Below are 16,594 nucleotides of genomic sequence, written 5' to 3' on the forward strand. Positions count from 1 at the left end.
ATAGTAAAAACAAATACTCAGCAGGATGCTACCTGCAAGATATTCACCTCACTAGCAAAGATGTGTACACATGCTGAAAGTGAAAGGATGAAAAATACTATTCTAAGAAGGTGGAGCTCAAAAGCAAGAAGAATCAGCTCTATTCATATCCAACAAATCAGACTTTAAGCCTCAGCCAGTCAGAAAATACAAGGCACAAAGGACAAAGGGAGCAGTCCAGCAAGAACATAGGGCAATTGTAAAAATATGTGTGCTGGTTATCAGTGCATTCAATTTTGTAAAGCCAAGTGTATAGACATAAAGAAACAGACTGGCCCAGATGTTGTAATGTGTACAATAGTGGGTGACTTCAATCTTATCATCAATCTTATTATCAATCTTATTATCAATGGGTAAATCATCCACACAAAACGTCAGCCATAGAATCTTTTTTGTTTTGTTTTGTTTTGTTTTTCAAGACAGGGTTTCTCTAGAGGTGTAGCCCTGGCTGTCCTGGAACTCAGAAATCCACCTGCCTCTGCCTCCTAAGCACTGGGATTAAAGGCATGACTGCCTGGCCAGCCTTGGAATCTTAAAGATAAACTTCACATAGAATAAATAGCCTAGTGATATCTGTAGAATATTTTATTGCATGGCCACAAAGTACATAATATTCTTGGTATCCCATGTAACTTTCTACAAATGAGACTACATTTAGGTTAAAAGAAAATTTTAACAAAAAAACTAAAATAATTTTGTATGTATTATCACACATGAACTGTTTGGAGCACATTACTCAAGTTAGTAGCAAAATATACCTCCAGCACTGCAATTCAAGTGTCAAATATTACAGTCATTTTCATAGGGTTTTCCTAAGTTGAGTATTTCTGTTTACTCTGAGACAATTGATGCTCAAAAATATTTCATAAAATTTACACACATATGTAACTTAAATATATATTATACACTAATATAAATTTATGAAAATACAGACAATTATAAAGTTATGACACAAATTTGTTATTTGTGATTGTATTATCTGATATGGACCTATTTTTAAAAATGTTATGGACAATTTCACATGCAGAATTCAAGCATTTACACATAAAATATTTTATAATTCAGTTTGGCAAAAATTAAGAAATAAATAATTTCATTCTAAAATATATTTACAATTCCCTAAATCCCTTATTTATATGGAATCCTTCCATTCTTGTCATAGTGTCTACATCTATAAAATATACCTTAAATAGTTTTAGAATGTCTCATTTACTTCTGGAGTAGATAAGGAGGCTCACTTCAGCCCAGAAGTATGAGACCAGTTTTGGAAATACTGTAGTGGTCACTCAGAAACAAGTATTCCATGAATGGAATAAAAGGTGTCCAGTACATCTGTGTTATGTGTAATACTCAGCCTGGCCCTTTCCTCTGTTGCATCAAAGACTAGTGCTCTCTAGTTTCCTGGCTACTGGCATGCTTTACCTCTTCCTTATAAGAAGTCACTGCCAGCCTTTCCCCACACAGACAATTTTCTATGGGAGAGTGTTCTTTACTGTTTTGGAATAAACAGTCCGGTCTGTAGACATTAGCCTCTGGTGCCCTTTTCTGCCTTCTGTCTCCCTCCACTGCTTCAGAAATATAACAAGCACTCAATAAGGGAAGAGACCACGACAGCATTGCATGCCAGTGGTGCACACTGCTCACCACTTCCTTCTTAGCAAGAAGATGGGGCCACCAGCAGATGTCAGGGTTTCTCCTCCTCAGATCTTGAAGCAGCCTCCCTTGGTTTGAAATCAGAGAGATAGAGGAGAGGAGGGAGGAGAAGAGATGGTTGGGGAGAGAAAGGGAGAGGGAGTGGGGAGGGTGGTGCCTGATCTTGCTTCTGAGATTCTTCAAGGCAGATGCTCAGAAACCAACCAACTTGAGCAGGCCTGGAGCTGCATCTCTTGTGATCTGATCTTCACAGGGAAGAATGCCCAGCCTCTTGGGACTGTCGATGATGGCACTGTGGCTGCAACTGACAAGTGAGTTTGGGTTTCCAGTGAGGGGAACGGGGACAACAAACCTCATAGCTCACATACATGTGAAGTGAAACTTTATTTATTTTTTTTTACTAATCTAGAAATACAATTTGAAAATGTAACTGCTGACTCTGTTCTGTGGCCTGTGTTTCTACATAGGGGTAAACAGTCAACTAGCAGAAGAGAATCCCTGGGCCCTGAGCATCCATGAGGGCGAAAATGTCACCGTGAATTGTAGTTACAAGACAGCTATAGTTGCCCTACAGTGGTACAAACAGAAGTCAGGTGGAGGCCCTGCCCTGCTAATGTTAATACGTGCAAATGAGAGAGAGAAGCGCAGTGGAAGACTAAGAGCCACCCTTGACAGCTCCAGCCAGAGCAGCTCCCTGTCCATCACTGCTGCTCAGTCTGCAGACACTGCTGAGTACTTCTGTGCTACAGACACACAGTGTGCGGCAGGCACCTGCAGCCCTGACACAAACCCTCAGAGCTGCTTCCTAGACCTCTAGGGTGTGTGAAGTGCTTCTGTGTCATTCGAATGTAATTCTTTTACATTTGCAATTCTTTTTATTTTACTTTATTTTCCTAACCAGTGTTGCAAGGAAAAGACATAGGAAATTGAGTCCTGATACCTTGAAATTCCAAGAAGGAGGTCCTACTGACCGCTTACACTGGTTTAGTTATATGGAACTACACTGGTTTAGGCAAGATCTTGGGAAATGGCCAGATTCCTCTTCAGCTTATATCCCACTGTGGATAAAACAACACAAAACAAAACAACAAAAAATAAAACAAAACAAAACAACAACAACGAAACAAAACCACACACACACACACACCCAAAACACAAAACAGAAAGGCTTAAATCCACGGTATCAAAGGAAGAATGCTCTCTACACAGCACTCCATCTAAGCTTGAAGGCCACTGTGCCTTCTTAGACATCTGCATCCAAGCTGTAGTCTTTAGAATAAGGACAGCAGCTTCCTTGTCGTCATTACCCTGCATTCTGAGCCTCCTTCCAAGTGGAATCATGGATAACAATCCTGTGTTTTAGCCAGAAGACAGATTCTTTTCTGTTTCATTCTCTGTTCATGTACATAGGTCTACAGAACTTACTGTATCTGAATTTCTAGGCTAAGGAGCAGCAGGATTCTAATACTGGAGGTCATTCAAGAAAACAGCACTTGTACATTTACTTTTCTGAAAAATTATTATTTATTTTTCATAGTAATCTAGTAACATGACTATAGGTGAAATTCTTCTATTTTTTAACAGTGCTTTTTAGACCAAGATGGCCTTGAGCCTCACTTCTGTATTATTTTCAAGGTATTGGAAAGAATTCTGTATTGTTAGTACTTTTATTTCCTCAATTCAATCCTGCCTTCATTAACATCAATTCAAAAAATGATCATGGGAAGATATGCACTTCAGTTTGATAATGCCAGAGGATGTTTTTCAGAGCACATCTTTTCTTCATATTTCAAAACATGATGCACATCCTGCACATAAGACCAGTCTTTTCTGTCTGCTTGACTTCATTCCACCTAAGATATTTTCAACCTCTAGGCTTACCTTACTCATACATCCTCTCTTCTGTCACAACCTGCTCTGTCCATATTAGAGACAGAATTAGCAGAAAACCACATGTCCAGTTACAACTGCAAAACTACAAACAATATAAAAGATCAAGCCATCATCTCCACTTGAAAAATCTACCAGTCCCACAGAAACATTAGCCAATGAGAACAATAAATCCAGGATAAATAATTTAAAAGAACAATTATAAGCTTCATCAAAGAATTCCAGGTGTTTTAAAAAGACACATGCATGAACAATTCATTCATTTCATCAAGATTTTCCAGTTTTGTAGCAGACTTTTGTAGGCTTTTGTAGTAAGTGCTGATGATTTTTTGAATTTCTTTAGTTTCTTTTGTTATGTCTCTCACTTCTGATTTTGTTAATTTGGTCTTTGTGGCCTTTAGTTAGTTTGGCTAAGGCTTTATCTCTCTGGTTGATTTCTCAAAAAAAAAAAAAAAAAAAAAAAAAAAAAAAAAACCAACAATTCTTGATGTTTTTGATTCTTTGTATTGTCCTCTTTGTTCCAAATTGGTTCATTTCAGCTTTGAGTTTGATTTTTTCCTGCTGTCTACTCCTCTTGGGTGTATTTGCTTCTTTTTTTCTAGAGCTGTCAGGTGTGTTGTTAAGTTGCTTGTATAGGATCTTCCCAATTTCTTTATAAAGGCACTTAGTGCTATGAATATTTCTCTTAGCACTGATTTCATTTTGTACCTTAAGTTTGGGTATACTGTGCTTTCATTTTCATTGAATTCTAGAAAGTCTTCAGTTCATAATCTCTCCTAGTTTTACCATGTCTCCATTTAATTTCTGTTTCCATGATCTGGCCATTGGTGAAAGTGGGGTGTTGAAGTCTCCCAGTATTATCATGGAATGTTCAATGTGTGTTTTGAGCATTAGCAATGTTTGTTTTATGAATGTGGGTGCCCTAGCATCTGGGCCATAGATTTTCAGAATTGAGACTTCATCTTGGTGGATTTTTTGAGTATGAAGTATCTTTTCTTTTTTTAATGAAGTATCCCTACCCATCTCTTTTGATAACTTTTGGTTAGAAGTCTATTTTATTGGATATTAGAATGGCTACTACTCTTGTGAAAGATATTGTTTAAATTTGGTTTTGTCATGGAATACCTTGATTTCTTCATCTATGGTGATTGATAATCTGGACTGGCAGTTGTGTTCTCTTAGGGTCTGCATGATATCTGTCCAGGATCTTCTGGGTTTTAGAGTCTCTGTTGAGAAGTCTGGTGTAATTCTCATAGGTCTGCCTTTACATGTTACAGCTTTTCCCCTTACAGCTTTTAATATTTTTTCTTTGTTCTGTGCATTTAGTGTTTTGATTATTATGTGACAGGAAGATTTCCTTTTCTGGTCCAATCTATTTGGAGTTCTGTAGGCTTCTTGTATGTTTATGGGCATCACTCTCTTTAGGTTAGGGAAGTTTTCTTCTATGATTTTGTTGATGTTTTCTGGCTCTTTGAACTCAGAATCTTCCCTCACTTCTATTTCTATTATTCTTAGGTTTGGTCTTTTCATTGTGTCCTGAATTTCCTTTATATTTTGTGTTAGAAGCTTTTTACATTTTATATTTTCCTTGACTAATGTGTCAATATTTTTTTTATGGTATCTTATCTCTTCTATCTATTCTGGTGGTGGTGAGCATCTATAGTTCCTGATCTCTTCTCTGGGCTGTCCATTTCTAGGGTTGCCTCCATTTGTGATTTCTTTTTTGTTTCTATTTTCATTTGTAGGTCTTGGACAATTTTGTTCAATTTCTTCACTTGCTTGATTGTGTTTTCCTGTATTTCTTTAAGGGAGTAATTTATATCCTTCCTAAAGGCCTCTATCATCTTCATGAGATGGGATTTTAGGTCAGAATCTTGACTTTCAGATGTGTTAGGGTACACAGGGCTTGCTATGGTGACAGAACTAGGTTCTGGTGGTGCCAATTATATTGACGTCTGTTCCTTGTTTTTGTGCTTGCCTTTCACCATCTGGTTATCTCTAGTGTTAAGAGACCTGGGTATCTCTGACTGGATCCAGCTTCCTTGGAGGCAGGTAGAGTTCTGTGACTTGGTTTAGCACAGGCCTCCTGGGAGGCAGGGAGTGCAGTCTCTGGTTAGGGGGTGGGATGCTCCTGTGTCCCTGGTTAGAGCATGCCTCCTGTGTCCCTAGTTAGAGCAGTTCTCCTCTGTCCCTGGTCAGAGCAGACTTCCTGTGTCCCTGGTTAGGGTGGAGCTCCTAGGAGACAGGCAAGCTTTGCAGTTGAGGGGCAAGATCTGCCACAGTTGCTGATGGAGGCACAGACTGGAAGGGCTCTGAGCCTCAGGCAGAGTGGGATAGAGTTTATGTCTGCTGGGCTCTGTGTGTGTGGGTGTCACAGCTGGTGCTGATATTGGGGTTGGGGGGTCTTGCCTTTGTCCCTGGTTATGGTTGACCTCCTGAGAAACAGTCAGGCTGTGTCCCTGGTTACAGCAGACTTCTTGGGAGACAGGCAGGCTGTGGGGTGTGGGAGAGGGATAGGCACACTGATTTGCCCTGGGTGGAGGTGCAGACTGGATGAAGGATGTGACTTGGGCCAAGGGGATGGATCCTATGTCTGCTGGACTCTGTGAGGGCCCCAGCTTATGTGGGTACTGAGGCAGAGTTGTCACCTGTGTCCCTGATTACGGCAGACCTCCTGGAAGACAGGCAAGCTGTAGGGTGTAGGAGAGGGTGGGCATGCTGATCTGCCCCCGGTAGAGGTGCAGCCTTGGAAGTTCTTTCTCTCTTCTTTAGAAGCCTGCTAAGTTCAATTACTGCTGCCCATTAATGAATGGATATATATATATATATATATATATATATACATATATATATATATATATATGAATATTCAATGCAGCAGGAGAAACCTGTCAGGTGCTACCCCCATAAAGAAAACTCATTCCTTCCCCTTCCTTTAATAGTTATCCATTGTAAACAGTTCCTTCGTTAGTGGTGGAAGTCATGTGTCTCTCGGACCCATGGTGGCATGCTGGTTTGATGTTGTGCAGGTCTTGGGTAGCAAGCACATTTTCTGTGAGTTCATGAGTACATCAGTTCTGTGAAGTCCTGAAGCCACTGTTTTCACAGTCTTTTCACCCCACCTACCAGTATGGGCCCTGAGGTGTGTGTGTGTGTGTGTGTGTGTGTGAGAGAGAGAGAGAGAGAGAGAGAGAGAGAGAGAGAGAGAGAGAGAGAGAGGTACCATATGTGGCAGGGCATTTCATAGGTAGTTTTTTCTCGATACTTTGCCCAGTTTTGAGTTTTTTTCATTAATGGTCCTCCATTGTATAAAGAAGCTCCTTTGATGAGGTGTGTACATTTGTTTGCATGTATACACACACAGGCTGCAACTCCCCATATGCTGGATAATTTTTTTCTAGCTTCTGAGAGTGTGTAACATCTCTTAATATTATACATTATATGTCATCCATCCACTTTCCTGCTTATTTGTGAGATTCATGTTAAAAATGTAATTTGTTACTGTGTTCAATTAGCAAAATAGTGGGTTTATCGGTAGGGTCTATCATTTCCTAGCTACAAATGCTGGGTAAAATTTATAATATGCATGTTGTAGGTATTCAGGCAAGGGTCACCACATTCTGAAAATGTTTAAATCTGTTTTTCTTTATTGAGAATCAGTCTCTACAGGCAGCAGTGTTTCTCTGAAGCACTGCCATCTGGTGTCCAGCTGAAATATCTGTGACGACTTCACTGGCTCCATTGCTGTGTTCATGTGTTGAAGTATGATAAAGCCTCATGTAACAGAAATGTCTATTACTGAACTGAAATAAAATTCCTCTTGTATCAATCATGCTAGATAGATCCAGGAGGACTGGCTCTTCTTTCACCTGTTGCTCTCCTAGGTCTGCTTGAGCTTGAAATAAAATGCACAGGGATAGAAAGTCAGTACTATATTGTAGAAACAAAGCTTGGCATTACTTGGCAGGTGGAAAGATATTTCTTCCTGCTAAGTGAAATTGTGTCTCCTGCTGTGTCCCTCACTGCACTGTAGAAATATTATGAGGAGTGGGAATGAGTGTTGATGGAGAAAATCTGTCATTTAAGGATGATCACACGGTAGTTTTCTCTGTTCTATTTACAATACCTCCAAAAGTCATATTATAACATTGCAACATAGTGATTTAAAGTAAGACATTTGTTGGGCCAAAATATGTGTGGATCTCCATGAAATATGCTATGTAAATTGAAAACTACACCACAGAAAAATATTATGAACTTTGTTTTATGAATCAACTTCACTTCACTTTCAAATGTGTCTCCCAACCCTGTGTTATATATATCAAGTGGATCTGGGGGAGTGCCCAAGATGAGGAGTTGTTATTCTAGACTTTTTGTATATACATTCTCATTGGAGTTCTGCAAGGTTTTAGTGCCAGCAATTCACTGTGATGTAGAGATCAACACTATAGAATTGGGATGGATTTTAATTTTTAGGGGCCTCTGGGGCCATATTGACCAGCAACTTACAGACAGGTGTATCGTACATGGATGACACTGAGATTTTTATATGACAACAAAAAATGTTGATATTAAAATTGTCTGAATTATAATCTCATACAATCCAAAAACTCAGAAGTAAAGGAATATTGAGATAAAGAGTAAAAGGAAAAAGCAAAAAAGTCTCTCAAAGGTAAAGCAAGTATCAAAATTCCTTTTGTTTTAAGTTAGAGCCTAAAATAATTACATTAAATATAAGTAGCAAAGTATTCCAGTCAAAAGAACTGTAAAGCGAGTCTCATACTCCACCATGCAATACACATCATTCTTTTAAAAAGTCCTCTTTTTCTACTGATAAAAACAGACTGAAAAAATGAAAGTATGGAAAAAGTTATATACCATGCTAATACCCAGCATAAGAAAATAATAAACCTGAATTAATATTCTGACAACTTTCTGTTTCATGTAACTTATTCCACATGTTTAATTCAATAACTGGGAAAAAGTAGAATCCCTTTTCTTTATAGGTGTTGGTTCTAAGAAGTTATGCACCAGATGGTTCCACATCATCATATACAGACCACACTAGGTAGACTCAGTGGGTATTGATTTAAAACAAACAAGCAAACAAGCAGGCTAGCAAACAAACACAGAAAGTTGGAAGGGAGAAGTTGAGTTTTTGAGGCATTGGAGGACAGGGAGTGGTAATGGGTGGGATCCAAACACATGATATGAATGAATGGATATTACATAAAATATTTAATTAAAAATGAGGAAAAATTGGAAAACGGAGAAGAGTGACGCAGCCAGAGTCTCAGGGTAGATGCTCATTGATGGTTTGAACTTTTCCTTCTCTGCTGAAACTTTATACATCTCCTCCTGTGTATGTGTGCGCTACACCTAAAACATTCCCACAGGCTGAGCTTTATCAGTATTTAGTTCAAAATAGCTTCTAACTTCCCCTTTCATTTCTATCCCTATCAGTAAAAAATGTGTTATTTAATTTCCAAATACTTGGTGGTATTTTGGCATTTATCGAGTGAGTGAACTCTACATAATTTTGTGGTCAGTGAACACATGTGTAACTTCAGTCCTATAGGTTCACTCGTGTATTTTGAACTGTCTGAATGCATGGTTTGTCTAAGAGAACATTGTTTGTACACTGGTAAATGCCTGAACTGACAAGTGTAATGATCAGTACAGGTGTTAGTTTGGTCTAATTGGTTGCTCTGTTTAGTGCCAGTTCTTACTGTGTCTTATTAGCTACTTGGAAGGGAGTGTTATATGGCCTCATTACTCCAACCATAGATTTATCTTATTCTAATTCTTTCACTTTTGCATCATGAATTTTATGATTCTCTTATTAAGTGTATAGATGGAGAATATCACTTCTTCTTGACCAGGGATCTTTACTCAATGTAAAATGACTCCTTTATCTCACAGAACTACTCATTTTGACTTTTTTTACCCCATACATCTTAAAGTTGAAGTGGGATGAAAAACTTCTCTTTCAGAAGAATGACATGGCTGTTGGCCACCATCAACACTACTTTCATTAGACTGCACCCACTTAAATGTGGAGTTGATTCTGTAAGAAGGAACATTCAGGCAAAGAGCATTAATGAATTGTTTGTTCTGAGTTAAATGAGGGGTAGGGGTAGAAAGGTGGGAAAGAAGTGGGGAAGAGAGTGGGAAAGGGAGGGAGAGAGAATTAGAGTTGAGATGGCTTGCAAGACTCTCTTGGCCTATTGGCCCTGGTGTCTGCAAATCCTCCCTAATAAAGTGAGAATTGGAGACACACACACACACACACACACACACACACACACACACACACAGATAGAGACAGAGACAGAGAGAGCCAGAGAGAGAGAGAGCCAGAGAGAGAGAAAGAGAGAGAGAGAGAGACAGACAGACAGACAGACAGACAGACAGACAGACAGACAGAAATGGAAAGGAAATCTCAGATGGAATAGCAGTCTGGCCGGAAGGATAAGACTGAACATCAAATTGATTTCTTTTGTTTTGGTTCTCTATAAAAAATGCTGATGAGAAAATGATGGGCAAGGCAGATTGTTTTCTGGCTTCCCAGATTGAACTGAACACTCCTTTTAATTATTTTGATATGTCTTAAATAGTGCAATTGCTGGGCCACTTCTTTAGCTTCAGAACAAACTTCAAAGACACAATTTCTGGGTTTTGACTATATGACAGGCAGCAGGACTGCTTGCAGCTTGCAAATTCCTGCTTTTATACCCAGGTGGCAATAAGCTCAAAATTTAATGTTTTATCATATAATTATTTTTCTAAAGAAAACAGCCTATTTTTCACTAGGTAACACACAGCACAGATTAGCTTAGAAAGATGAAGCCAGCTCTAGACAGAAAGACCATTGGTTTGCTTCAGAGTCTTCATTCTCCACTGGCCGCCAGAGGGCGACATTGCACAGACTAGATTCCCCACCTTCAGTCCCTCCCTGAATCAGGCTGAGTTAGATAATCTGACAGCTGAAGACAACCAGAGGCCAGAAAGTTCCCGGGACCAGGACCACTTCTGCAGGTTTCTTTTTTTCTTTAGAATTTTACCTGAAACAGGAAGGTGTCTAGTCAACTTTGTGCCGACTGTCTCCAAGAACTGAAAACAGCAGCCATTTTCCTGCACGAGCCAGGCTTTTTCAGAAAGGCACCAGAGCTGTTTCCAGTGCGCAGCCATGATCCTGGTCCTCATCTCATTCCTGGAGATACATTTTTTCCTGGGTGAGTCAGATATCCTGATAGTTGTAGATGCACACAATTCACTGTTTTTCTCACTTAATGTCAGTGAGAATATTTTTCCATCATGAAGCCTCTGTCACAATTATGAATTTATCATTGACTTTGCAGATGTCCAGACACAGACAGTTTCCCAGTCTGATGCCCACGTCACTGTCTTCGAAGGAGACCCGGTGGAGCTGAGATGCAGCTATTCCTACGGTGGATCTCTTTACCTTGCCTGGTACATCCAGCACCACGGCCATGGCCTCCAGTTTCTCCTCAAGTACTATTCAGGAAACCCCGTGGTTCAAGGAGCGAATGGCTTTGAGGCTGAGTTCAACAAGAGCGACTCTTCCTTCCACCTGCGGAAAGCCTCTGTGCACTGGAGAGACTCGGCTGTGTACTTCTGTGCTCTAAGCGCACAGTGTGTGGGGCTGCAGGGGGAGCTGAGCACAAACCTGTAAGATGCTAAGGAGGATGCTGCAGCCGAGTGACTCTCGATCATCCATGCTCACCATCCATGTAAGGAACCTAAAGAAACTCACTGGTTCTCCAAGTTGGAATTATTTTGGTCTATCCTTGGAACCCTATGTGGGGGTGTACAGACATTTGGTCATGACTCCCAGGAAAAGTGGCATAGCAGGCATAAAGTGGTCCTGGAGACACGATTGCCTTCTCAATGCTTGTTTTGTAGACTGCATTTTCTATTGACTGATTATGTCCATGAGATTTAAGACACAACTCAGTTCTACATAACCAGTAACTGCAGTGGGTGCTTACAGAGTGTGCACTAGAGGGGAAGGGCTGGCTTCCTTCAGCTCCAGACTAAGGTCAGTGTTAAGGAAGTATACTGCTTGCACTCAACACCTCAAGGACCTCAGAAGTACTCTCCATCTGTGGTCATTAGTTTAGTTCACTTGCCTCTGTGTAGAATCATCCTGATGAGAAGCATAATAAGGAGTTATCTGGATTCGGTTGTCTCATGAGCGTGCCTGTGGCAGATTATATTAATCACTGTGGGAAGCCTCAGCCTGCACATGGGAAGCACTGTTCCTAGACTTTGGACCCTGAACACTGCATGAAATGGGGAAGGGTTAGTGGAGCATGGCGTGCACGCACTCTGTGCTCTTTGATCCTGATTATGGATGTGATGTGACACATTGGCTAAGGCTTCTGTAGCAGCAACATGCACACAGTCCGTGCTATGATGGACTGTAACCTGGAATGGCTGGGTTTTTTTTGTTGTTGTTGTTGTTTTTGTTAAGCTGTTTTGTCACAGAAATGGATAGGGAAGTAGGATGCTGTCCTTATTTCAGTATACATGAGAGCACAGAGTAAAGAGACAGAAGGTAGGAAAGAGACTAGAGTCTGACCTCAGCAGATCAAACGATTTCAAACAGCAAAGAGAAGACACTGTTTTGCAGGAAATGGGCATCTTCAAGGAAGGAGGGGGACTACTTAAAGTTTATAAACGCTAAAGAAGTTTGGGATAAGGAACCTCATGCAGTTGCAAGGGGCTACATACAAGTCTGCTGTCTCTCATTCCTAGTATTATCTGCTCATGGGAAACAGACCATTTTACCAAAACCATTTCCTTTTGGGGGCTCACTGAGAATGGCTGGAGCAAGGACAGCTGTAGTCTCATGCAGATTCTGTTTGTACAACTGAGGTACACTATCATGTGTGAGCAGTGCAGTGTTAGTTATTCCTCTGCAGGAAATCAATGGTAGAGTAACACTTTGGCTCTTTTATTTTGACTAAGACACCTGGTAGTTTTTGGATGCTATATCTGGAATTCTGAATAGTAGTTCTCATAGGCTTATTTTCACCTTGTACATTTTCTTACCTGGGAATGCCATCCCATGCCACTTCTAAGTTTCTTATGTAGCCAGTTTTGTGCATGTTGTAGTCCACTGGAAAAATGACACAAGCATGGAATATACTTATGAACGCAAATGAAGAAGTGGACAACCACGAAGATTTAGACTGTTATAGTTGTTATTTGAACAAATTATAACACCCTTTAGGTATATGTATCTAAGTCTGTATAGTTTTACTCAATATAAAGTTTTAACTAAATTTAAAACCAATAAAATTGTCATGGTTCTTGTTTTTTTTCTCCTCAGTGTTATTCCCTTTCATTCTCCAACAACTAAGCTAATAAATTTTATTTCTCAAGTTTATGTTTTGCATTTCTAATACACATGTGTTTGTTAACAGTGCATAGCTTTGTATTTTAAAATATATGCCAATAATAAAACATTGTAAGCATGATCATAAGGCTTGCTGTTTTCACTAAAATAATTTCTAGACATGGAAAATTTGCCATTATCTATTTCAATATTTTTAACTGCTGCGCATCATCTCACTTTAAGAATATGTGACAGTCACTTTGATGGTCATTAGGGCACAGGGTACTGGCAGAAGTAGTGGCAGTCTAAGCCAGAAGTCTGGTTCACAAAGGTCATCAGGCCACTACCAGTCATGTTCCAAAGGTGGTGCTTCAGCCCTCTGCACAGCTCAGTCTGAGAATATAGGTCAGCGATCCTCTGAGGTTAGTAAATTGCCCATGGGTGCGTGGGTGTGTCTATCCAACACATACACATTTCCTGTTTTATTCTGAGCTTATATTCATCTTTTTACTACAACCTAACCTTTTCTATCTTAAGAGATTTGTATTCACACACTCCAGTGGCTCAGAAAATGAACTCTTGTCCTGAGCTGGTGATTGTACTCTTCTTAATGTTTGGTAAGTGGAATCACACATTGAGCTTCTGTCTTGTTTCATGATATTGATGTGAATTTTAACAACAATTTCTCTTATGAGTCAGAGTACAGGTCATTGCTGCACTGAATCGCTATTAATTTCACTTTTTAGGAGAAAGCAATGGAGACTCGGTGACTCAGACAGAAGGCCAAGTGACACTGTCTGAAGGGACTTCTCTGACCGTGAACTGTTCCTATGAAACCAAACAGTACCCAACCCTGTTCTGGTACGTGCAGTATCCTGGAGAAGGTCCACAGCTCCTCTTTAAAGTCTCCAAGGCCAACGAAAAGGGAAGCGGCAGAGGGTTTGAAGCTATATATGATAAAGAAACCACCTCCTTCCACTTGCAGAAAGCCTCCGTGCAGGAGTCAGACTCGGCTGTGTACTACTGTGCTCTGGGTGACACAGTGGCAGAAACCGCAGGGGGAGCTGTGCACAAACTCTGAAACGCAGGGGCTGGCTGCTGAGCATCTGAGATCACTCATTTAGGGACTATGAGCAGGTCTGCTATTGTTGATACCACACAGAGGCAGTATTTAAATTAATAAAATCAGAAATAAAAAGGGAGACATAACAATGAAACATATCTTAAAATAACTATCCTGTTTGTTGAATATCAACAGTTGAAAATATTAAAATCATGTTCTACAAACAAGAACAAAAAAATACGTTCCTGCCACGTTTATTTGACTTCCTTCATTCGTTTGGCCAAAAATGTAGCATATGACACATTCTGCATCTTCCTTATGTTTCTAGGGTGTCCCCTTTTTTTTAGTGTAATCTGTCAGCAGTTGTGATACACAGGGAGTAAAAAGATGCTGTGTGTTGGATGCTTTGGTCCTGGGGGTAAAAGTGAATTAAGATGAAGAGCCGAGTGTACTCAATTCAGGAGGAACTGAAGTAAGCATTGGGAAAGCTAGAAGTGACATTGTTGGGAGAAAGAAATTTGGGTTGTAGACTTAGGAGATAACAGAGGTTAAGAATTCGGTAGAGTGATTCAAAGAGATTCATAGACCTTGAAGAAAACTAGGCAACAGTGTATAGATATTCACATGTTAATGGAAGATGTATTCCTTCTTTCTGTAGTATATTACAAAACATGAAATGAATCATAGACCCAAAGTATAACATCCAAGTATGAATCATTACATATCAAAAATGTATTAAATTTGGATGGTGGGTCCTACCCAATATGGAAGAGTTAGAGGAAGAACTGAAGGAACTAAAGGGAATTGCAACTAACTCAGACTCCCTCAGAGCACTCAAAGACTAAATAACATTCCAAAAACCAAGGAGCATTCACAGGCTGGTTTGTGGCCCTGGGCACTGTGTAGCAGGGGACTGCACTGTGTGGCTTCAGTGGGACAGGATCCACTTAATCCTGTGGAAACTTGATGCCCCAGAGAAGAGGGATGCTGGTGGAGGTGAGGTGGGGGGTGGGTGGCTGGGTGGAGGAGTACCCTCTCACAGTCAAGGGGAGGGAGAGGGGGTGAAGCACTAGGGGAGGGACACTGCGAAGGGGGAGGCAACCTTTGGAATGTAAATAAATCAAATAATTTAATAAAAAATTAAAAATGGAAAAAGTTTGGATGGTGCGTATGTGCTCATGGGCATTGGTGTGAGAGTGCAGTTGTCTGCAGAGGGAAATAGAGGACATCAAATGCTCCAGAGCTGAAGTTACAGGCAAGTCACAGCTGGAAGTCAAACTTGGGTTCTCTGCAAGGACAGTTAGTGCTCTGGACCATTGAGCCATCTCTTCAGGCCAAGCAAAGCATGCTTAAGTAATCAGGAATAAATGTTCATGACACGTGTGGGGCAAAGATTTCTAGGTTATGACATAAAAGGGCTAGAAACAAAGTGAAGATAAAATAGGTCATTCTTAGCCGAGTGAAAAACATTAACTTTTTAATATTTTCAGTGATAGGAATTAGATTTAGGCCTCATGAATGCTAGGCAAGTGCTCCACAGAGCTCTAGCAATACGTCTAAAATGTTTATGCTTATGTTTATGAATTAATAGAAAAAGAGTCCCAAAGTTATAGGAAATGTTTGCTAGTCATGCATCTGCTGAGGCAGTGCCAAACAGAATGTATTAGCATAACATTTAAGAACTACTTTATGATAGCATAATGAGAAACTCAAGTGGATAAATGATTGAATGCATGCCCTGCTAATGAGAATTCATGTTGGCATGTGTCTCCAATTACAGCACTCAGATTGATGAGGCAGAAGGACTGTGAATTTGAAGCTAGCCTGGGCTACACATAACTATTTTAAACATAGCCAAAAGCACATGGAAAAATAACAAACTCGAACAGTCTTTAGGATAATGTAACTCCACACAACAAAATAGATAATATGAAATGAATATGAAATAGCAATTATTGGCATAGATGTAGAGTACATTGCAGGTAGCAATGCAAAATGCTGTGGTCAATATTAGCTCTGCTCCCATTTATATTCTGAAGAGATTTGACAACATGCCCACACAGATAGCTGAACCAATTGTTCAGGCCAGAATGTTCATGGTAACCACAAAATAGACTAATTTAAAGCCTATCACTAACAGAATGCAAAGACATCATATATGCTCAATGGGTTACTGTGCAGTAATAAAATGGGTAGCATACTGATACATAATAAAACATGATGTCCCCTAAAATCTAACAATAAGTGAAGATGCTGTGATAGTTCTTCTTGGTTGGTTATCAGCTTGGTTTTTAGTCTAGAATTAGGAAGCCCAGATATCAGGAAAATGAGTATGATGGCCAGTGATGATGGGATGGTTATACAACCGTATGAACAAAATATCAATTAGTGATATACAAATGCATATACAAAATAGCCATTTTAAATGACTCAAATTATACAGCACATAAAGATTACCTCAGAAGATCTGTTTAGGATATAAAGCTCTAGAAAGCTGAAAAATCATATTGTATAAATGTCTTATTAACTTAAGTACTAGGTGTCACTGAAAACTCTAAAAGTACTCTGTGGATCTCTTCATACTT

The 16,594-nt window shown here is 39.8% G+C and overlaps 2 gene segments (V, D, J or C); both read left to right on the forward strand.

Annotated features, from left to right (window-relative positions):
* Positions 1 to 1,846: 1,846 nt before the first annotated feature.
* On the forward strand, positions 1,847 to 13,088 carry LOC116084797. The segment is given in 2 exon segments: positions 1,847 to 2,003; positions 2,160 to 2,925. Coding segments are annotated over 2 exon segments (402 nt in total).
* A 397-nt stretch (positions 13,089 to 13,485) lies between these two features.
* On the forward strand, positions 13,486 to 14,131 carry LOC116084798. The segment is given in 2 exon segments: positions 13,486 to 13,563; positions 13,693 to 14,131. Coding segments are annotated over 2 exon segments (381 nt in total).
* The last annotated feature ends 2,463 nt before the right edge of the window (positions 14,132 to 16,594 follow it).

Source organism: Mastomys coucha, unplaced genomic scaffold (assembly GCF_008632895.1).
Source record: "Mastomys coucha isolate ucsf_1 unplaced genomic scaffold, UCSF_Mcou_1 pScaffold9, whole genome shotgun sequence".
NCBI lineage: Eukaryota > Metazoa > Chordata > Mammalia > Rodentia > Muridae > Mastomys > Mastomys coucha.